Source organism: Seriola lalandi, unplaced genomic scaffold (genome assembly GCF_002814215.2).
Source record: "Seriola lalandi dorsalis isolate HSWRI2012SDOR001 ecotype SW California unplaced genomic scaffold, Sedor1 jcf7180002054256, whole genome shotgun sequence".
In the NCBI taxonomy this organism is placed as follows: Eukaryota; Metazoa; Chordata; class Actinopteri; order Carangiformes; family Carangidae; genus Seriola; species Seriola lalandi.
In genome coordinates this window covers 1,530,086-1,553,639 of record NW_019524809.1, presented here as the reverse complement: position 1 = coordinate 1,553,639, position 23,554 = coordinate 1,530,086, and the positions used below count along the sequence as shown (strand labels likewise).

The 23,554-nt window shown below is 37.3% G+C and overlaps 3 protein-coding genes across 3 annotated transcripts in view; 1 reads left to right on the top strand and 2 right to left on the bottom strand.

Annotated features, from left to right (window-relative positions):
* The window catches only part of stag2a (STAG2 cohesin complex component a), a 17,393-nt gene extending 9,436 nt beyond the window's left edge, over positions 1-7,957 (bottom strand). Inside the window, exons 1-13 of the mRNA XM_023404819.2 lie at positions 7,751-7,957; positions 4,678-4,804; positions 4,475-4,553; positions 3,902-4,060; positions 3,579-3,675; positions 3,420-3,496; positions 3,059-3,263; positions 2,779-2,930; positions 1,479-1,552; positions 1,090-1,213; positions 644-742; positions 418-497; positions 111-219 (exon numbers count right to left, since the gene is read on the bottom strand). Coding sequence (XP_023260587.1) covers positions 111-219; positions 418-497; positions 644-742; positions 1,090-1,213; positions 1,479-1,552; positions 2,779-2,930; positions 3,059-3,263; positions 3,420-3,496; positions 3,579-3,675; positions 3,902-4,060; positions 4,475-4,553; positions 4,678-4,721 — 1,299 coding nt within the window. The 5' untranslated portion in view covers positions 4,722-4,804; positions 7,751-7,957. The remainder of the gene's footprint in view (positions 1-110; positions 220-417; positions 498-643; positions 743-1,089; positions 1,214-1,478; positions 1,553-2,778; positions 2,931-3,058; positions 3,264-3,419; positions 3,497-3,578; positions 3,676-3,901; positions 4,061-4,474; positions 4,554-4,677; positions 4,805-7,750) is intronic.
* A 2,131-nt stretch (positions 7,958-10,088) lies between these two features.
* On the bottom strand, positions 10,089-11,754 carry epd (ependymin). The gene is made up of 6 exons (XM_023404678.2): positions 11,601-11,754; positions 11,385-11,416; positions 11,125-11,262; positions 10,849-11,035; positions 10,667-10,748; positions 10,089-10,537 (listed from the first exon to the last, which is right to left on the bottom strand). Exons 1-6 carry the CDS (start codon positions 11,674-11,676, stop codon positions 10,411-10,413), a joined length of 642 nt encoding a protein of 213 aa, XP_023260446.1. The 5' UTR covers positions 11,677-11,754; the 3' UTR covers positions 10,089-10,410.
* Positions 11,755-21,707: 9,953 nt separating this feature from the next.
* LOC111653998 (uncharacterized) lies at positions 21,708-23,411 on the top strand. The gene is made up of 4 exons (XM_023404809.2): positions 21,708-21,878; positions 22,006-22,107; positions 22,405-22,587; positions 22,707-23,411. The coding sequence occupies exons 1-4, from the start codon at positions 21,708-21,710 to the stop codon at positions 22,893-22,895; spliced, it is 645 nt and encodes a 214-aa protein (XP_023260577.1). The 3' UTR covers positions 22,896-23,411.
* The last annotated feature ends 143 nt before the right edge of the window (positions 23,412-23,554 follow it).

Sequence of the window (23,554 nt, the reverse complement as noted above, 5' to 3'; positions counted from 1 at the left end):
TGTCACTAAAATCCTGTTATTTGTCTGAAAAATTACATTCACTTTCAGCAACAGTTCAATTGCATCTTTAAACAATAAAAACTTACTTACACTCACACACAAAACACTTACTTCTTAAACAGAAATTCTCCTGCTGAAACAGCGATGGGTCGATGTGCTGAGTAAACCAGGTGATATACGCTCTCACAGTCCTCTGCCGTCAGAACCTCATCACTACTTCTGTCAAAGGAAATGTGACAGATCCCAGTTTAAAGAATTTGAAGATAAGCATACAGAACTAGCCTTAAATGTAAATGGTTTGTATAAAATGTTTATCATGTTGACTTTAAATTATGTTTATAGAATAACATAAGAGGCCTTCATAAAACAAAATTAAATACAGAATATTTAAGTTGAAGAGGAGGGGAGGTTACTCACTGTAAGACAAGAGTCAGAAGTTTAATGGCTTGCACTGCAACGTCATATTCCTTATCCAGAGTCATAGACACAATGCGGTCCTGTCAATGAGAGTGCGCTCAGGTCTCAGATACAGCATCTTAGCTATAGGATCTCCATAACATTGTTTGTCATATCATGTGTGGGTATAATAAAACTGTTACAATAATACAACTGTGACGCATGAGGAACCTCTAACTGGGCTCACCTTGAAGCGGCTTGTGAAGAGCTCCAGTCGAGCGCTGAGCTCTCTGTTGTAGTAGAGGCCTTGCAGGGCAGTCAGGCACTTCAGTCGCACCTCACCTTGCTGAAGCCACAATAAAAATACATAAAATATTTACCACATTTGAATGCCAAAAACCAGGTGCTGTTGTGCCATTACCTCAATTAAACCTGTTTATTATTATTATTATTATCATGCAACATATGTTGATAAGAAGAACTGAGGAATGGGACAAGATAGAGAAAACAGGGACCTGTTCGGATATTACTATCCCGTTGTTGCTTTTCAGAGTAAAAGCCTTCCAACAAAGAAGACTACATATGACTCGTGTTCTGAAGTGGCTACAGGAAGTTTTGACTGATAGTCAGGTTAGAAGTTGGTTGTTTCCTTCATTTGTTTATACACAACACAGATGCTGTATGTTAGCCCACCTTGTCATGCATTGTCCAGCCAACATACTTCAGGTAACTATCATTGAGGAAGGCGTCACTGTACAGCTTCATCCACACTCCAATCTCCTCAATACAAATAGCTCGGATTTCAGCAATGGCATCACTGGCAAACACAACAGAACTGATTACAATTCGTCATTAGGCCTATAAAATGTAAGCCGAACTGTTGAGAAGTGTTAGATTTCCAACTGAAATAAAAACAAAAAAAATATGCACTCATAGTGGTGCTGACATTAAATTTACACTAGAGGGCACCAAATAGCACAAAATGAACAGTCCTTGCTTGTTGAGATAAGACTCAAGTGTTGTCAGCACCTCAGTGAAATCTCACAGTCAACGTAATGTAAGGCGATGAAGGATTCACGTACCGATATCTGTGAACAAACACTCCTTTGAAAATTGCATTCATCATGTTTTCAATTTCATCTTGATTTTCTTGAAGCTGAAAGAAAAACACAAATTGATACTTAATAATTTGCATGAAGCAAAACAAAATTCACTTGTTCTGTCCTGTTGAACCCCCACACTCAATTTCAAGAGGTTTTGCAGGTGGATAAATATTTTTTGCGATGTCAAAGGGTAAGGATGGAATTATTCTTCTTATCTTTTTTATTTATTTTCTTTCTTTATTTTTGTTTCTTTTTATATTTTTGTTATTTGTGGTACATTTCAACCAACAATGTGTTGGTCAGCCTCAAGACCGAAGAAGTAAATCCTTAGGTATGTCTTAAAATGTAATATGTAAATACTGTATATAGTTTCATCTTAAAAGGACAAGTAATTTACTAAAACATATGTTGGTGATAATATCCAGCCATTAATTTGGTTCACTATTGAGTATTTACAGCAGCAGGATGGTGTACTGTATGTACGAATAAAAAGTGCCTACATTCATCATGATGCAGTAACATGTCACCCAGTGTTTTAATAGTTTGGGATAAAAATGGAGGTCTAGGGAATAAGTTTTATATTTCAGCGGCATAAATTCATTATTCATTATTTTGGTCTTTCATTGGGATTTATTGACATTCAGAATGTAGAACATCATCAGTCTCATAATCTATCTTTCGTTACCCATATATCACTCATTTTCAGACTGCACGTGTTCATGAGGACGTGTGAGTTTGTGAGATTTCATCATTGGCATAATCAACGCCCCCAAAATTTCCATACAAGGAAACCTGCTCCGTTCCATGTGTGGGAACGTTTTTTTTTTTTTTCAGAAAAAAAGTCACCGAACAGTAAAAAGAATTTAATACAGTGGATTTAGCCATGTATTGTGACAGAAATAAAGAGGGATTGATGTAACATATGATGAATGATTTTCTAAAGCAAAGCGCTCTATGACTAATATGGGAGGCAGTCAAAGGGATGAGACAGTCATTGAGATATTAGATGAGAGAATACTGCAGCCTGCAGCAGGTGACACTACGCTGTCAGTGCAACAGAGGATGACACGAGACAAAAAGCTGCATAAAGATAAAAACCCTGAGGCAGTTTTGGAGTGAGAGAATTTTCCTACAGCTTGTTGTGCTGAAATATACCAATAAAATCATAAACTCTAGTCCTATCTAAATTCTAAACCTCTCTTAAACCTTACTCTTTAAGCATGTGCAGTGATAGTCAAAGTGTAGTTTCAAGTGTTAGACAACTCATTTTTCTTCTCACCTCTTTACGCTTCTGTAACAAGAGCTCCAACCTATCATTGGCCCTCTTTGCAATGACCTTGTTCCTTTCCGCCTCATACTGTCTCTGTGTGTTGTCCATATTGATGCTCAGGTTCAGAGCAACGTTCACCAAGGCTGTCATCAACTTCATGGCTAGCACAGATGACAAAGTTCAGATACACACCTGAAGCAACAACAGCTTCCGGACAATAACAGCATGAGCATGCAGTAGAGAGCCCTGGAGCAGAAATGCAGAACGCCAAAGTGCACTTTAAACTGACCTGCGAGTGTGCTTGTATGTCTAAATGCCCTGACCTGCGAGTCAGACAGGCCGGTGAGCAGTGAGATGACTGTGTCCATCATATACTCATCGTAGATGATGCTGTACTGACACTGACGCACCAGAACTGCAATGAAGTCACAGAAGCTTATCCTGAATTTCTTCCACTGTGGCCCTGACAGAGTTAATGGATAATCCCCACTGTCCTGGTTGATAGTAACAGAGAGATAATCAGATTCAGATCAGGAGTATCACATTTGTTTTATACTCTTCATTCCTCTTTAGATATGTCAAATTTAAAGCATCTCTGCTTTTGTTTTATAATAAGTTAATTTTAATTTAAAAAAAACAGCCTGCATCACCTCATCAAACTCCTCAGTCATTTTTCGAATGATCTCTGAGTTCTGCATATGTCTGAACATGTCTCCACTCACAGCACCTACGTGAACAATCACACAATATCAGTCAAATTCAGCATATTCATTTGCTTTCAGACACCTACTATCATGTCAGATACTTACCTTTACAGCCAGAGCACTGAATGAAGAAGTTGATTAAGTCCAAGAGAGCAACGTCCCTGTCATGTTTGTATGCCTCAATCCAGTCATCAACAACGGACTAGAAGACAACACATTGGAAACAAATCTCAAAATATCACTGCATGTTAGATGACGATGCTATGCCAGCACCACTGCTGAGAGACTTATCCACAACCCCATCATAGTTTAATCAGTATGCAAAAAAAATGACTCACAGCTACCACACCAGTCAAAAGTGATGAAAAAAGTTGAGATGAAACTAAAAAACAAGGAATACTCTTTTCACCGTACTGCGAAGCACTCACCTGTGTGGCACTCTTCCCCATTTTAATCACCTCAAACAGGGTCATATTCTCCATCCCGTTCTCCTGATGATGGCCATTCACCCAGCCAAGACCAGGGCCCCTCCCTGCTCCCCCACCTTTGGCCTTGTCTCTGAGTGCCTTTCTCCCTTTCTTGGCTGCCTGTTGGGAAGAAAGATGTTCAATGGAAGATTAAGGTTTTATTGTGCTGTCATACCTCTGAGCGCAGTGCACAAGCAATGCATGTGCATGTAGACTGAATACCTTATCTGGTTACTGGGAATTTAAAATCTGTCACAGTGTGGGAATAAAACGTATTACAGACATTTGATGCAGACAGTGATGCAGCATTAACTTATTTTCTGATCAGGCACAGCTGCAGCATATTATCACACTGCTACTACTCTGTGTCAGTCCTGTGATGTACAAGGAACAAAACAGCCTGGACTGCCAGGTTGTTTTATTGCATTCCACCCAATGCATGCTGGGATTTGCTAAAGCCATCCTGTGACCCTGGTTACTCATGGACAGGTATGGAAAATTGATAAATGAGGACATATGGTTTGAAAAACATACCATGCCCTTTCCCGCCTTCGCATTTTTGCCATCATGATCCTCAAGGTCTGTATCTGAAGACAACTGAGAATCCGCCTCTCTGTGAACAACACAAAAAGTAATTACAAACTTCAAACGTAACATTTAAGTTCCTAGGGATAGGAAGCAAACATTCAAAGACATGTTTGAATTTGATGATAAATTTTCTGTGATCCACTGCTTACTGAGGAAACTGAAACTCTGTGTGCAAATCCTGCGCTGCTATCATTTCTTTAACATTTTCTGAATCTGCTGGAGTAGGTGCCTCTACTGCTCTGGACCCCAAGCAAGAAGGTATCTATTCAACTGCACCTGGAAAATAAGACAAATCACAAGAGTTTGTTAATGAGCGAGTACACTTACACAAGCTGCAATAAATCACAAACAAGTCAAAGTATACATTATATAGGGCTCAGTTTCAAGACCCCATGTAATACTCTCATCAAAGAGAACATGTTTGTTTCTTCTGTCAAACACAGCACATTAGGCTAAGATACACCAGCCTGGCAATATGGCACTCAAACACCTCAGTGATATGAAACCAGTCTATAAGCCATAATGATGACCATGTAGAGGTATTATGTTTGGTAAAAGCTGAGAGAGAAAAAGACAGTATTTGCTGTGGCTCATTTAAGGTCACCTCAGCAATAACTATACTGACAGCAAAGTGCTACAACTTATATGAGTCATGTACCTGGGAACACAAGAAATCCCTGAACAATCTTTGTAATAGCTAGGTGGTGATTTCCAGTAGTTGCATGGAAACTACTAATAAAATAATGCCTGTGTAAATGACTAATTTCCCCCCCATATATACAGCAGCTAGTGAAATTTGGCTAATGAGCTCTCCACATATTGACATCATAACTTAACTGCAATTGTAATGTGCTTTTATTCTTAAAGCCGAACACACACAATGGGTGCATTTCATAGCTTAAATATTTACATAATTAACTGAATGACTGCTGAATTCCAGTCCTGGTATTGTCCATGTTGGCTCTGTTACGCTGTCATAGCTTTTATTGGAACACTTGAACAGAACAAAGCCATTTTTTATGTTAATAGTAAAACTGTGCCGACTATGCCAAAATGTCTGATGTGAAAAAGGTCTAGGCACAGAAAATTAATCATAGGCAATTTTGATAATTAAGTTCTTGTTTAAGTCCATTATGCATCAAAAATACTACACATTTGCCGTTACCAGTTTCTAAAATGTCAAGATTTACTGCTTTTTTCTGAAGATGCCTCCCGAGGGTCTGGGAAAGTGTGAGATATTTTTCAATATTTTCTGACATTCCTCAGACGAAACAAGTGATTGATTAACCTCATCTAAATAACCGAAGAAGAAAATAGGAATCACTGAATGGAGCCCTGCTTCATTCTCACATCTTGTTCAGAGCTCTTCTCGACAACCAAGCTTTTGTGACCGCCTTTAATAGAGATGCTTTCCTCTGTCACTGCACTTACTCATTTCCACTCTCCATTCATTTGGCACACTGTGAACTCACAGATCCTGTCTCTAACTGTGCTGACAATTCTGAGCTCCCGAACTGCACAGCTGGAGTTACAGATAACATGTTATTATCGTTTTTGTCATTCTCTGAATCACAACATTTTAGTTCTCTATGGTGTATTACTACCTAGTGCTTAGGTAATTTAATCAATTAGCTGATGAACATTGTGATGACTAATGTTGTTTTTGACAGCTGAATAACCGTTTGTCATTCATCAAATAAAAAATCCAAAACATTTCCTAGTTAATGCATCACATACATGAAGATTCGCATGTTTTACTTAATTTCGTAAACAGTCTGAGTTTATTGAATGCTGTTCAGATAAAATGAACAATCTGAAGACATCAGTTTGGACTCTGGTAAGAAATGATGGGAATCAAGTAGAGCAACTTTGGAAAGCACCAGTAAGTGGTGAAGTCAGTGTTTGGAAATAGGCCCTGCACCAGTCCAATCCATCACAACACAGAAGGTGCAGGGAGCCTTAAATGAAGCTCCATCACCAGGTTTGGAGTACAAAGGAGACAGTTCATAGAAATAACCGTACAGGTTCTGTACAGTGGCACTGAAATTTTTTAATCAACCACATTTTATATGAGGGCACTGTGGGAGTTTTTGCAGCTGGACAGTGAAAATTCCTTTAATGACTTTTTTAAAATCACACTTTCTTGTCTTCCTTTCATTTAGGGACTTGCTACATAAAGAGTGGGGGATATCAGGATCGTGATATTGTGTAGTGTTAAACTTGGTAGCCACACTTGCAGGCAGGTGATGTGTCTTAATCCTCCCCTACTATTATACTTGTATTGACCTCTTTACCAAAAGCTGAACTCAAATTGCACTGAGCAGGACAGGCTGGTGGTTTTCTAATGGCTACACACTTTGCCATTCGCCAGATGGTTACGTGACAGAGCAGTATGACATCTGTGCGGAGCGACTGACACTAGACTAGCCCTACCACTGGGTTCTTGCTGACTGACACAAATAAAACGGGGAAATCTCTGACTTCAGCATGTTCTGTAAACATGACATGGTTGGTCTTGCTACGAACTTCTGATTCCTAAGAACATTAATAAGAACGCACACACGCACGCAGTATTACATTAGATACTTTCTTGGACAAATAATGTAGTATTCTCATGTATTTATGACAGGTCGTTGTGATTTGACTTAAACATGACTTTTAATCTAAAACAAGTCGATCCTAAAACGAGTCTGACACGCGCAGTTGTATACTTCCGAACTACAAACACCACCACAGATGTTTCCGAGCCTGGTGATACCAATCCACTCTCATCTCTTCGTGACGTGCAGTATCTGCTACTATGGCCAAGCAGCTCTCAGGCTAATGCGAGCTAATCTTACTGATATGCGGTGCTAGCCGAGACATTATCTAGCTACCTGTATAACATATCCTTGACTACTTTATTCGTACCGAACTACGAAAGTTAAGACTTGGATCCACTGTAGGATTCTGATACATTTACAGCCTCAGATTAGTTGCTATGTTGATTAGCACTATCGTTGGCTGAAGCTGGCTAAAGAGACCACTACTCAACACAAGCTGGAAGCTTAGGTCACACCTATTAATCACCTTATTTTTTATTTATTCTGATAAAGTTGCGTTTCTATGATAATGACTCCTGTTAACGTTTATGTCAAGTGTGTGGCCAGCTAGCTAGTATAGCAGCATCAATGACAAACTCCCTGAATGTTAACATTAGCTATCCGCCATTTTACAACTTACCTCGTTTTAAATCAATGATGGTCTAAAACCAAATAATCCAAACGTTGCGGACTTTGCAAAAAGGACGCTTCCTTTAATTTCCTGCACGAACTGTAATTTTCCAAATCTCAAAAATAATGATTTTATTTGCTAGCTAACGTTAGGAAGCTCCTTGGTGGCTAACATAGCAAGGTACAGTTTGTATTTTCGTTGTTATGAATGCAGCACACACACCACCTGTCGGTGGCACCGCGAACTGCTGGTAAGAGGGGCCATATCCTGCCCATTACTGCTCTCAAGCCCCTCACTTTTCTCCTGAATGATCACTCCTTGACCGACACTTATGTTCACAACTGAAATTCATCTGTATGTCCGTGTGAGTGCAGAGGTAATGTATCTTCCTAAATCACATTTGTATATCGCACATAGCCTACACAAACATGTTAAATTCACAGACAATAATAAATTAGTATGGATGAGATGAAGACCTATGGCCTAACTTGAAGAGATGTTCTCACACACTCAAGAAAACATCATTATCTTGAAGTGATCATTGAAATTGTCCTACCTAATAACCTGACTTTCCCTAAGTGTTGCTCATGTGTTCAGTGAGCCAGTGGCAAGGACGTCACTTTGTGTTGAAAAGTGAGGGGGACATAAAGGCTCAGATGAAAAAAACATATTTTAAACAGTCTTCAACATATGATTTTAGGCAATGTGATGAGTGTATGGTATGATGTCAGAGTTGTTTATTACGATGGGGAAAAACTGCATAAATTGAAAAATCACCAATATCACGTCTACTGTAGAAAGCACCAGTGCATGTCAGTCAGCCAAAACAATAACCACTATCATTTTCCTAAATAATAAAAACCTAAATGTTAAAAAACATTTTAAGCAAATTTTGATTTTACAATCAGCCATTTAAAAAGGTGGTGGGGACTCAAGCTTCCCCATGTAAATGACACCTATGGCAGGTGGTGACTTATTAGGTTCTTGTACATTAATTAGCAAAATATTACACTCTTATCTAATTAGACTCTCAACTACTGTTTCAAGGCACACTGCATTGTGACAATGTATAAGAAGAGGAATGAATACACTTTCCACACCATCACCAAATTCATGACTGAACTGAATCACAAAGAGCTCCAGGTCCCCTGTTTTAACCTGTTCAGTCTAATGGATGTAAACAACTGCCACTATAAGATACTTATTTTACCTTTACCTTTTGCCTTTTTTCTTTTTATCTTCAGGTCTTAGGTTTTATAATGTGGGTAAACATTCAAACATGAGAGACACATCGTCTGCATTGACCTAAAAATCCTGCATGCAAAAATTGTATTTTTGGTTTGTTCAGCACAAACGTCGTAGAAATCTTTACTAATTTTCACTGAAAAAACTTTTTGAACTTTAATGTTTATTAATGTTTATCTCCCTTTTTGTGACATTTTTTGCCAAGCAACTGCTTTTGACTGGATGAAACATGACTGTGTACAGTGTGTTCATTTAAATAACTACATATGCTTTCCTCTATCACATATGTAAATGGAGGGAATCCAACCTTTCACTACTGTAAATGATATTTATTTCAGGGCTTTTGTAACAGAATGAATTATATGGTGCAGGAGTTCCTATCAGTTCATCAAGAGTATATTTATAAATAGTGTCACTAATAATCTTACTGTTGGTATAGCTCCAAAGACCAGAAAAAAAACGTAAATGTTTTTATTGTCACTTAAAATTGAACATGGTAATTCCATGATCATTTCTTATTTTTCTTTTATTTATTGCTGCATTTCGGTTGTCAGTGCTCTATCATTCCTTGCTGCACTACATAGAGGGACCTCCGGACCAGAAAACTCGAATAGAACTTGGGGTTAGTAGAGCTATCGCCAATACTAATGGCAGTTTTGGTATCTGTAATAATAATCACACTGATCCTGATTCAGATATACTGATATTGGCAAAGATTGACACTGATTTAATCATTGTTGTTAGACTCTGTTGGAGACAGGACGTTCTTAAAATTTTGCGCATTGTGTTTATGACTTGCATGTTCCTATCAAACTACCAAAAAGTTATGTGCTATACCGTGCTATTACTGTGTTGCTGGATCAAATCATTGTTTATCAGGTATTTTGGGGTGAAAGGTCACAATGCACATACTAGAACAAAAAGAGCTTGGGGATCAATTGGGGCACAGCAGCTAATTTTTGTCCCCTAGTGGGCTGATGTTGCCATACAGTTCTGAAATGGTTTCTTGCTGCAAAACCTCCTCATCCAAAAGTTGTACAATGTCAGAAATGAAACACTTTACAAAGAAATAATATTGGAAGAAAACACTGCTCTTTAGACCTTTGACAGCTTTGACATTTTATTGTTCCATTAATCATTTCTTACAGGTTTTGTAAGCAGTACCAACTTGAAAAGCCACCAACTGTTAGTAATTATGACTACTTCTATGATCCATGTCAAATCTCTTTCCTTTACATCAGAATGTATGTATACAGTATGATCCATTCAAAGCCATATCTTCATAGGGGAGTGGAAGTTGTGATGGAGACAGATGTGATGCAGTGCAGTGTCACATGAAAACACGTGAAAAGGAGAGAACAGTCTAAAGTTCTGGCAGGCCACACTTGGATAGGGGTTTGATTTTTCTGCTGGTGAAGATTCACCTACATGAACTCATTGAGGAAACTGTTTACTGTCCCTTCAGGTGTCTCCTCCAGAGGCTGTCCCAGGCAAAAGGAAGGCACCACGAGGAGATCAGGATCCTTGATCTCGAGCTCAATGTCGGTGTTGCTGTGAGAAAGTGATACAGAAATGACACAGATTTTTCAAGGATATTCATTATAAGTTCTGCAGCCAATAGGCAGTTGCATAATCCCTGCAATGTTAGTTCCCAAGTTTTTGTTTTTCTAAAACACCAACCTGAATAAGAATGGTGTGGACTCACTGAAGTACAATGTGGACACAGGCAAACATCCCATGGTGACAGACATGGAATAGTAGCCTGAAAAAGAGAAAGACAGAAAACATTCAAATCATGATGGTACACGTAACAACTCTGTCACAAATAAGGCACATGTAATATTTTACAGTGTCTCTCGCACCTTTCGAGTCTGGCATTGATCCTGACCATACGTTGATTTTCAGTCCCTCCCCTTCAATGGATGAACTCCCAGAGTTTAGTGTAGAAACGAACATGGCGTCATCAGGAACATCTAGAGGATGCATCGTGCATTGCAAGGCTTTTTTCTCGCAGCTCTGGTTTTTGCTGTCAATCTCGTAGAATATTCCCTGCCAGATGTAGACACGGGATCAAAAGTCAAGGTGCAAAATAGTTTCAAGTGATCTGTGACCTTTATTAAAAGCAATAAATCACTTACCTCTTCAAAAAACATCAATAGATCCAAACCTACAGAGGTGTTTATGGGGTGGCTCTCGTTTGATCTGAACCGTAGTTTTTTGCCCATTGAATCGTAAGTGAATGCACCAAATGCCTTCACCCCGGCTTTTTGGGAGATCTGGTGTCATCCAACAATATATGTTGGATGACAAGAGAGAAAGAGAGGGGTTAATGCTATATTTCCAGTTCTTGTCCAGGTTCTATAAAAGGCCCAGAAAAAATGAAAATAAAAAAATTTACCACAGTCATGAATCCTGTCATATTGGGTGAATCTGAAAGACAACAGTCAGTTGGTAGAGGGTACATTTGACACATTTTCAGATATGAAAACTATAGAGTTTTGTTTACTTTTGACTGAAATGGGAAATCTAATTATCTTGAAAGTTACCTAACACATCATCTACTCAAAATCAAGTAAGAAAAAGGAACCAAAATGATGGAAATACAAATTCTTACGACAAGGCTGATGGTGCTCTGCATGGGTGGTAGCAGTCAAGCACATGAAGACGAAGAGCGTAACAGCTGCGTACATTTTTCTGGTTCAGAGGAAGTCACAAAATCACCTTCGAGATGGCAAAAAACAAGCCTAAGCGCATCTAACTTTCAGTGAAGTTACTGCTGCTTTTATAGGGCTACAGACTGGTGCAGTCAATAACAATTGCATAAGAAGACGCAGGATGATAGCCCCCTAGATTTCAAATATCAAGCTGTCTAAACATATTAGCCTCTGTCCCAGCAGGTGGTGATCCAATGAAAGGATTTTTTTAAGGCTGTCTTTTCTTTTGTGATTGTGCAGCTGTCCTCAGATGTTCTTGTGCAATGTTTATCTCTGCCTGGCTCACTCTTTCAAAAGCACCTTTCACAGACTTATATGTAAACAGGAGGTCATGTGGGAATAATGATGGAGGATAATCAAGGCTCATGCGGGAAATAGAGCTATCTCTAAATATCAATTTTTGGCTTTATTTAACTGTATGGTTAGTGATGACGACTTCCTATTTACAATGATGATAATTTAGAGTTATGTAGGCCTATACATTTAAAAAACATTTGATCAGACTTTTTGCAGAAACGGAAACCTGCCTTTGAACGATGACTCGTCACGTACTATACAGGTTAGAAAAATACGTTCTCTTTGCTCATAGTTGGCTGTAATTTCTCAATGAACATTTTATCTCACTTATTGTAATGTCTTGACAGAATTAGTTTTCTTCAGAGTCCAAAACTATCAACCTTACTTTGATTGGCTCTTACAATAAATGGCGACCCTGAGCTTTAGAGAGGAGAGTCCCTCGCCTCTGTATAACTTTTGATCTCTCTTTCATTTGACAGGTAAATGCCAGTTTTTCAAGTTGACCGCCCCTGGTGGTTTCCCCTAACTGGAATGTTATAGTTCTTATTAAACTCTTCCACTTTTGGATATTATTATCCAGTAATATCCAGTACTTTAAGAGAACTTACAGAGCCTTATGGCCCTTATGTAAATTAATATGTAGCAGGCATTTTATCTTTAAAATAAACTAAATCTTAGAGATGAAAGTGACAAAGAAAGAAAAAAAGACAGAAAGCAAAAGAAAAAAGAAAGAAAGAAAGCATAACACTTGGTATTCAGAAAAACATAGATAATGAAGAAAAAGCCAAGTGTATGGATAATGTCTCAACATGTAATAGAGAACTAACACATTTGAACTTCCCCACTGTGAGGCTGTATAGCAGGCTGAGGTCTTGGTCAGCAGTGTCCCCCTCTAAAGCACACGTACCCTTTCTTTTCTAGAAGTGATCCAAACTAAATAGAAAGCCTGGGGTGTTTATACCAGGTCAACTGCATGAGCCAGGTCAGAAATGTGTTGTTGTCACAACTACACTTTGTGCAGCTGTCTTTTGTTCTTCTGCACATCAAGATGTTCCTGCTGTGTCAGTGCTTTCAAGCAAACAACTTGGTGCAGTGTTAGCCAGGTGATAAACAGCAATAACTTGTTTATCTCATGTGTGCTGCATCTCTTTAGACCTGCCATGACCTCTGATGTTATCACAGTCTACAGCTTATTCTATATGTTAAAAAAAAATATATATATATATATAGATGTGTATTATGTGAAAAAAATTAAATATTGCAGTCGGTGCCTTTTAAGCTTTTTAAAATTAGGGTATAGGTCTTTGATTAGCTCTATATGAAAATACCTAAATGGCTCAGAGACAGCTTAGTCATAAACACACGATTCACATGATAGTTCATTTACTATAAATTGAGTAAGAGAACTGATTTTCAGAATAGAGTAGATACTGTTTATTGAGGATGCATCGAAATAGGAAGGAAATGCATAACAAAACTAAAAGTTGTGCCAGAAACCACAAATGTGAATGAGACTGAAAATAGACTGAGAGTGAGTTCTGCACGTCACATGGGAAATTTAACATTACTGTATGAAGGGAATACGGGGGAGGAGGTTATGAAAATGAGGGAAGCCCTTCTCTTCATGCGACCCTTCCCCTTCTACTAACCACATCATGCCAATTCAAGAGGAGCATTTTCTCTTTCTAAGAGGAAGCGAGCTTATGAACAGTAACTCACCCACTGATCCACAGTTAATTACTCATCTCTCATTCTATAAGTTCTTATTTCCTCATGTAAAGTACCATAAGTGTAGAAGTGGCTGACTGCATGCATTTTTATAGTATCTCTTTTTGTAGATTTAATGACAGCATCATATTATTATCCAGAATTATTGGTTAGATAGTAGTTATGCTTTACTTATTCAGATAGTGTCATTGAGATCAAGACCTTTCTTTTTACATTCCTTTTTTCTTTTTTTTTTCAAACAAACAAAAAACAAAAACGACATTACAGCAAGACAATTCAGTCTCACAATTCAGTCATCACACACTCACACAGACAAATTGACATTGACACAACATTCACAAATATCAAAAATATCAATACACCTGTAATGTCCCTCAGAGGAAGATGAAGAGTGTCTCTACCTGCAGTTTGTACTGCAATTGAGCACAGTACTGGAAACCAGTGTTTCCTCAGATCAGAGATGGCATGAGGATTGTTTCAGGCTAACCTCTCCTGTGATCTGCTATCATGTGTGTCCACTTTGAACTCCGTGTTAAATATTCACATCCGTGATAACTATCCAACTTCATTTAACTCACAGCGGTGAATCGAATGGCAGTGAGGTGAACAGTGTTCTGTGGGTTAAGGATAAGTGCCGCTGCCAGGCTTTGAACACAATCAAACAGATGGTCACATATAACACCAATTTTAACATCTCTGCACTGGCAATTTTAGAATCCATCTTAAAATTTTAGTGCTCACTTTTAGCGCACTACATGCCCAGGCCCCGGAATTTATTGCAGATCTTTTACACCCCCACACCATAAGTGCAGGTCTTAGGTCGTCTACCCTGGGTCTTTTAAGCATACCATGAACATGCTTTAAGACCTGGGGTGATCACGCCTTCCAGTCAACAGCTCATAAGATCTGGAATAGTCTTCCACTAAGTTTGAGATCCTTGGATTCTGTGGACTCGAAAAGCAACTAAAAATCCATCTGTTCAGACAGGCATTGAGCTAGCATTTGGTATTTTATGCTTTTAACCTGTGCCCTGTATCTGTCTTTCCTCTTGTATATTTCAGCTGGTGTTTTTACCTTTGGTTTTATTTGAGGCATTTTGATTTTAATTCTTTCATTTGATTTTATTTATTTGATTGTGAAGCACTTTGTGACTAGTGTATCTGAAAAGTGCTATATGAATAAACTTAGCTTGCTAGTGGCAGCAGAGTGAGCATGTAGGATATCTCCCCAATCCACTGTGGATAGTGGATTGTATGATGGTTTTCTGTTTTTAAAGGAGAAACAAGCTCTGTTATGGTATAAGAAAGCATTCTTCATCAGTTTTTGAGTGAGGCATTCAAAGTGCAGGGAAATGAATCTCTATAAAGTAGATCTGATTTTTTTCTCAAGATTTCTCTTGTAAAATGCATTTATGTCGCCTCTTTAGAATTTAGAACAAACTGAATGAATGAAAGATGTCTAAAGGTTGTCAGAAGCAGACCTTAACCTAAACATCCTTGATAACAATACCTGTACAGAAATGTAATATACCCCTATATCAAAAGTGATGTTGCCATATATGTTACCTGTAATTTAAGAGGATATATTAATATCACATATATACACACTCTCTGGATATATTAAAATATAAGTTTATAACATATATGAAATACCCATAGTAAAATGCAAGTTTAACTTGAATGTTACTTATCAAAATACTATGTGTTTATATATGATTTTTGTATTAATTTCTTATTAAATTTACACATACATGTCTATTTTTTATATTTACATATATAATATGAACATATATTGACAGGCTTTGGGATGGATATGTATTTACATAACATACTATATCTACAATATAAGCATACATATATAGACATACATGTTTGTATTAACTAGTATACACTATACACTGTTGCTCATAAAGTTGGAATGAAATATTTTTTACCTCTTTCCATGAAATGATTGTGACAATGTGATTTATTCTTGACAGATAAAGTGTATATCTTCTCAAAACTTTAGTAGTCAATCTCTTCCAAAGTGATTACTGATGCATTTAAATAGGAATAAACAGAGGATTGTGTCTGAAAACAAAATTATTCCAACTTTATGGGCAACAGTGTATATATGTCAATATATGAAATTGTTCCATATGTCATTTTTACATACATAGGCTATATATACATATATGTGCATATATTTCATATGTGGAAATTCAATACATGTACACATATTACATTTGCCTAAGGAAAAAACATGAGCTTACCCATGTAGCCTTTCCATGTTGTCCTGAAAAGCTGTAGTAGTGACCTCTTTTCTAACCAACTACACCATATTCTCAGCCCTATCATATCTACCATACAAGAGTCCCTCGTCCATTCAATAGCGTTTTAGTTTAGAGAGAATCTGAATCTTACAATTTTAATTCTAATAAAGATTTAAAGTTATTTCAAATGATTACATTTGATTTGGGGTATTAACTTACAAGCAACCATGTAATCATGTGTGTTGCAGTTGCTCTTTTATAGCAAGTTGGCAAGTTGACTTGACTATTTCATTGACATAAACAAGAATACTGTATCAATGATAACATGAAAAGGAAAAAGTAAGATGTGATGTAGGTTAATTGAATTCACTTGGTCGTAAATGGCTTGGCGTTACAGAAGGTTAACAACATCAATAAGTAATAAACTGTAAATCAGAGACGGTGCAAATCATAGGCTAGTTTTACATGACTATAGGTCAGCAGATAAAGTGAGCTTTGAACCCTTATAAACATTTACAGTAACACTGACAACTTATGGCTTCAGCTGTGCTTTAGACACAGAAACTGTTAAGACTTTCCTGCTGCCAAGCCGAACCAGCTCTGCCATGCCAAAGTGAAACCATACCACACAGAGGTAGGTTGAAACCACCAGTGTTTCTAGCAAAGAGGAATTTTCAAGGTTTTAATTCAAATTTTTTAATATTGTGAAACAGGAGTGTACAGGAAAGAAATTCAGCCCTGGACTTAAGCCCCTTAGACTGGGGCTGAATGTTATATAATGCATATTAACTAACTTGGCTATGAATAGTGAGTCCAGTCCCTCACATGCAGATGGCATGCTTTCATGCTCATGTGCACACTGAATGACGGGCATACAGAGGGGCCGGTGTTGTGCTGCCCTGACGCGCTACTTCAAATAGTGTAGTTAGTTTTGTAGTTTTCCTCTCTGTATAATTATGTTGATGTAGTGCCTCCCCCTTGGTAGTTAGTGGTAGAATAAGGTTAGGTTCAGGTGAAGGTAAGGGGAAACACATACCAGACAGGGGAACACAACACCGGTAAAGAGACAGACAGGGTCAGTTAAAACTCCATGGATTTTTTGATGGTCCACCAGCCCACCAATGCAGCGGCCCACAGGGATTTATGCCAGTTTGCCCGATGGGCAGTACACCATTGTTTTGAAACTAATTGCAGGGCTTTTCTCAGAAAATTTCACAAACAAATCTCACCTTGTCACCATTTTGTAATGCCTGTTGAATTCAGAGAAATAACCTGATCCTTATTGAGGTGTTCTTGGGTTTTCTGACTCTCGTGGCTAAAATGAACCCTTTTTTTAAACTTCAAATAGTGATTACAACAAATGTGTCTGTCACTACACAAGCTGCTCTTTTTGCTGTTGTCATAAAATATGTATTTAATATACTTGCATATGTTAAATATTTAGCTCTTGGATTTTGTAAAGTTCTGTTTAGGTCTTCATTCTGAAAGTGTGAGATGGCACATCTGATCCCAACAGGTGATTTAAACAGTTAGTTGTGGCAAGGGATGTTCATGTGCCTGTCAAATTCTCTGAGAATGCACATGCTCTTTACTGTGTGGACTCAGTTGGGGAGAGTAGGTGTGAGTTCATTAAGCTCAAAGAGGAAGAAGAAGAGTTTTTATTAATGATTTGATTTGAGTTGAATCCAACAATTCTTAAATGTGAAGAGTTTGTTTTTGCATAAGTACAGACCAAAGAGGCCCCAGTGATCATCAAGCCATAAATTATAATGATAGATAATCTAAATCTGTGTATCTAAATGCTGGTAACTGAATGAAGTGAAAGACAAGATCTTGCAAAAAACTGTTCCTCAGTCCTCTTACTGGTTAATGCAGGAATGTTAAATCAGCACCCCTGTATTTAGTACACTTAACAATCTACCACCAGACAAACAGACATATCTTTAATGGCATTGTAGATATTTCAAACTAGATTTCCTTACTGATCAATAAATGAAAGCTTTAATCATTGCAGTATTTTGTTCAATTTTCAACATGACGACAGAATATCCCCCAGTTGTCATTCCTTTGAATGTAAGGTGACTTCCAATTTTGTACGCACATGGATTTATCATTGGTTGGGAATTTACCTCAAAAGAATCATCAACCATTTCATGGTTGCTAATTTTCTGGAAGAGAGAGTTGTCTCTTACACATGAGGAAGAAATTGATACTTTCAATAGCACTTTCAATTACATACACAAGAATACTTCTCTGCACGATCAGACTTAATAAAAAAATTTTAATTTAAGGGCCAGCATAAAACTAATGAGTCAAATGTACTGTAAGCTAGAAGAAAAGTTATGATAAAGCTCTTTGTGATTTCCTTAATAATGATGACTTCGCATTGGCAGCTGTGATTAGAAACAGCCTCAGCAGATTCCTGTAATCAGCTTCAGCTTCGGTTTGCCCCTAGACCTAGAGAAACACATAATAATGATGATAATAATAATAATAACAATAATAATAATAATCATCATCATCATCATTATCATCATCATCATCATCATCATCATCATCATCTTTATTTGAAGAGAACTATCAAAACAGTTACAAAGTGCTTCACAGAAGGATCACATTAAAAACCACCGATAAAGAAAAGCAAACACAAAAACATTTGGGTAAATTAGGATATTAGAAAGTAGAATAATACACAAGCAATAAAAACATTCAGACAAAACTTAGATAAGGGCTCCAAGTATCTCTAGTTTTAATCTTCCCATATGCAAATGTAATATATACTGAATTTCCATATATGAAATATATGTACATATACTATAAAAACATGTAAAAATGTGTATGTATGAAACCAATTAGAAATTGGAACAATTACATATATTGGCATATGCGTCTAGTCCATACAAATATTTGTATGTATGCTTATATTGTAGATATACTGTATGTTACATAAATATATATCCTTCCCAAAGTCTGTCACTATACGTTGGTATTATATACATTAGGGTCCAAAAGTCTGAGCCCTCTTTCCTGGAATGAGAAGATAGACATGTTTAAAATTAATGAGAATAATTAATAGTAATAATAATATGTTAATGAGAATACATAATAGTTCATTGGGAAAAACATATATAAGTACATTTTAAGGTATATTGTCATAATGTTAGATACTAAAAATAAACAAATATCACATAGATATTTTTAATATGTGTACATATAAAAATGTATGTTATAAACTTATATTTTCATATATCCAGAGGATGTACATATTTGATAATAATACATCGCCTTATAGGTGAAATATATGGCAACATAACTCTTGATATAGTGACATATATGTCATATATTACATATCTGTATGGGTTAATAAAAAATGTGAATCAGAGAAATGAGGCTAAAAAAATATGTGGATGTGAATGGAGACAGTAAAATATAGCAGATTATAAAACTTAATTATAAAATGTTTGTATATCGTTAAAAAGAAATCTTATAGAGCAAGTTTCTAAACCCACGTTACAAAGTGCATTACACAAGGCAGCAGAATACAAAAAAGTCACTGTCTTGAATTGTGGAATTACTCTCAGGGGATTCATTCTTCAAACTAGAAAAATCAAGAAATGTTCTGTAAAGAAATATTTCATTTGTCATAGTAAAAACAATATTGCATTAATATTAAATGTAATGACCTGTTTACACTTCAGATAACTGTGTGCCTACTTGCCCTGCTATTAGGAACTATGATAAATTACTTATTTCTGATAAAGACAGTCAACGACAGGGGCCTTTTCTTGAGTGCTTTTCTCTGTTTTGTTTTGTTTTCTTGAGATTCTGAATAATTGCTTCGGTCATTACTCATCTGCATCATGAGACTCATGAAATATTCCCTTAAGATGCACAGTCAAGACTGAACTTTGCTGCCTCTTGAAAAAAAAAAAAGAAGTTTCAGATTTTAGTCATTTTTAACAGCTTGCCACTTTCGCTGTCAGGGTTGAATGACTATGACAGTGCACATTAATTCACATTCCTGTAAATTCACCAGTGTCACCCTTAAAAAGAATATGAAATCAAGGCAGTTATTAAAACAGTATATGAGCATGCACATCAATAATTAAAAGAAAAATTGAGATACAGTATAGTTCACTCTGAAGATTTTACACACAGGTTCCCATTTGCTTTCTTTCCTCATCTGTCAGTTTTTCTGTGTGATGTTAAATATTAAATATATTGAAGAGGTGATGCATCTTGAATACACAGTCATACTCTGTACTTAAAGCCACAGGGACGTAATCACATAATGTGAGAAGAAACTGTTTATTATGAGTTAAAATAATATGGTATTATCGACCAGGACAACCTAAACCTTAAATCAATTCTCCTGAAAACACTCATTCCACTCATGCCACTGACAAAAAAAGCAGTTGTAGATGCATTTTCTCTGTAGCACGACTGACATCAGCTAAAGGGAGGACAACCTAATGCTATATTAGGTTTCTTACAGGACAATTTCCTCACTTCTGCCTGAATCATATTGGTGACCACAAGATGCTGAAACAGAGTGAGTAAGAGAGAGAGAGAGAGAGAGAGAGAGGAAAAACAAGAAAAAACTCCAGATCTGTTAGAAACCGAAAGAAAGATCACAAATATATAAACTGTTTGTGAGCGTCACTAAAGCATGTTTGTATCCTCCTCAGAGTGGCGTTCACTGCACCTCCAAGGTAAGTCCATCTTGAAAATCTTTGATGGTTTGAGCATTTGTCGGTGTGTTATCCTGGTAATCATCAGAATTGAATTATTATTTTACATATACTTTTTTTTTTTTACCATCATCATCTTCCACAAGCATACTATATGTAATGTGTATTAGCGGCAGTGCACATTAGTGGAAGAAATTGTTAGAGACATTTAGTGTCTCAGTCAAACTTCAAGTAAAGGTTTGTCAAACTGCTGCAATGTTTCTGTATGCTTGATGACATGTAGTATTCTATAACTATAACTATATTATTCTGTAGAAGTGAGTGAGCTTTTGTTATCAAGAGACCGTGAGAGAACACTGTCATGCTTTCAGTGAGAGACAAATATGTTGACTCATCAAGAAGTGTGTGTTGTACCAACAACACATGATGCAACTGAAAAAAATGGTAAAAATGTCAAGGAAGATTTACTTTTGAATCTGACAGAACCAGGGAACCTGAAAGAAAAGACAAGACTTTAGATTTCTAGTTCTGGTGCTCAGGCAATGCAGTAGACCAGCAGTGAATGATGTTGTATGATGGCAAAGTCTGCAATCTGTAGTCTAGAGATTAGGATTCAGGACCTTGCATGGAGATTTTAGGCCACAACTAAGAAGACAATGGAAAAAAAAATGCTTCCTTCCACATTGAAACTATTTAGAGGAATCAAGACACTTCTGTTTCCATTAATGTACAACCAGACAACCAGACAAGCGGTAACTGAATTACATAAGACTGACAGCATGTATGCCATGTGTTGAGGGCTGCGGGATGTGGTATGGATTTTCTCTCAGAAATATTTATGGACTTCCTTTTCAGATACATATGGAAAATTATTGTTATGTTCCCATAAAGAGAATCAATGTAGTTTGTGTTGGAAGTGCAGGGCACCTTTTTTTTTTTTTTTTTGTGTTGTACACAAAAGTAATATATCTCAGCCGGTTTATACCTGAAAAGGAGATGTGCAAATTGATGTTTTGACAGCACTGATTTAATGTAACAGCATGTGCTTGTTTCAGATGACTGTTTGGTGGCGGGCTCTCATCCTCCTTTGCTGCATTCTGAACTGTGTGGACTCTGCTCCGTCCCCAGTCTCCCACAACAATGAATTTAAGAACTCGTTTCGTCTCACGAGGTCCAGCCGAACTCGTGTCCAGCAGCTGCTGAAGAAATATGTGAGTACTGGATAAAAACTCCCCACTCCCCTGACTGCCCACCACACTCCTGGCCAACTTTGTACACATCCAACATTAACTTTTCCAAACTACAGCTCTTTGATCATAACTATGTTTACTTTGATAGAAGGAGCAGCTGTTGGGCAATAAGGATTTTGAGGACAGAGGCCGACAGTTGAAGGACCTGCCATCACTTTCTACGGATTTCTACAGCTGGCTGAAGCTGACGGTCTGTATCTGCCTGTGTTTAAAAACAATCTCGTAGAGAATCACATTCTGGTTTTTATTCTGCAAAACACATTCTTAAAAGTTTTCTGAAAATTTCTTCCATTGTTTTAAGAATTGTTTTCCATTTTGGAGAGAAAAAACCAGCCGAATGTTTTCTATTGCAGAATGTAAAACCTACCTGTAAAAAACTTGTAAAAATTTGAGCGGAATTCCCCTTTTAGAATATCAAACATAGAAAGGGGTGTTGAGTAACATTTTCATTATGCAATCAATTGATTGTCTCTTATTATGTGTTCAGGACTGGGAACGACTGTATGCTGCTTTCTGGGACATGCAGGCCTACTGGAATATGCTGGATTGGAAGAGAAAAGAGTTGGAGAGGGAGGAGAAAGAGCAGAGTGCAGCCCGCACCGCTTTAACTCGGAGCATAAACCACATTCAGCTGGATCTGAGGGACCTGATGAACCAAGTCAGCAGTCAGGTATCCACGGTCTAAAATCCACGTACATTCTGTCTCCTTTATAGCTCACACGAAGACTTAGGAGGAAGTGACACCAAGACTAGCCTGATAAAAAAAATTTGTTTTGCTTTCTACACCAGATGAGTTACATGAAGAGGTCCTGGACGAAGCCGACCTCTGCTCCGGTAGGGACGCCCTTGATCCCAGAAACCAGCTCCAAAACAGTATGGGACCGCAGAGTGGAGGGTTACATCATTCTGAGGGATCTAGACCTTTACCTCACCAAGCTGGCAAGAGACTTCCTCCTACTGTCTAACAAATCACACTGATGACTCAATACTGAAAAAGTGCTCTGTGACCCTGACAGCACATGCATGCACACAAACACACAAGAGGAAGAAAAAGCTGAACTGAAAATAAGCACCTAACGGAAACTTGCAATAACAGTGATAACATTAATCAGGCTTTAGTGGTGCTGTCAGCACTTTATGTGGATCTCTTATTTGAGCAAGTCTGCTTTTTATACATAATGTATTCCAGTATATTTAAGGGCTTTCTTGGGTATTTCCCATAGTTTCTGTCTCACCTCTAACTGTAAGTTAGCAATAAGCTCACAGAACAGAGAAGAGAGCATCCGGTTTTTCCCCCCCAAGTCCTTAATCTACTGGACTTTCCCAAGATATATTTGCTATTTATTAACTATATTTATTAAATGCTATTTATTTCAGTGGTTTATTTTATTTCTCTTACAATACACAGATACAGTATTTTACATGAAACATTTTATATTTGATAGATAAATATATTTGTGTATGACTGACAATAAACATTTGAAGCATTTGAAACTTTGATGACTTCATGTTATGATTTTCGAATAGAAAAACAGCACTCATTGCAACATTGATGACATTCTTGTAATAATGATGACGTATATGAATCAATACAGGATTTTCTTCATGTTGAGTATGTTGTGTATGCTTGTGGTATC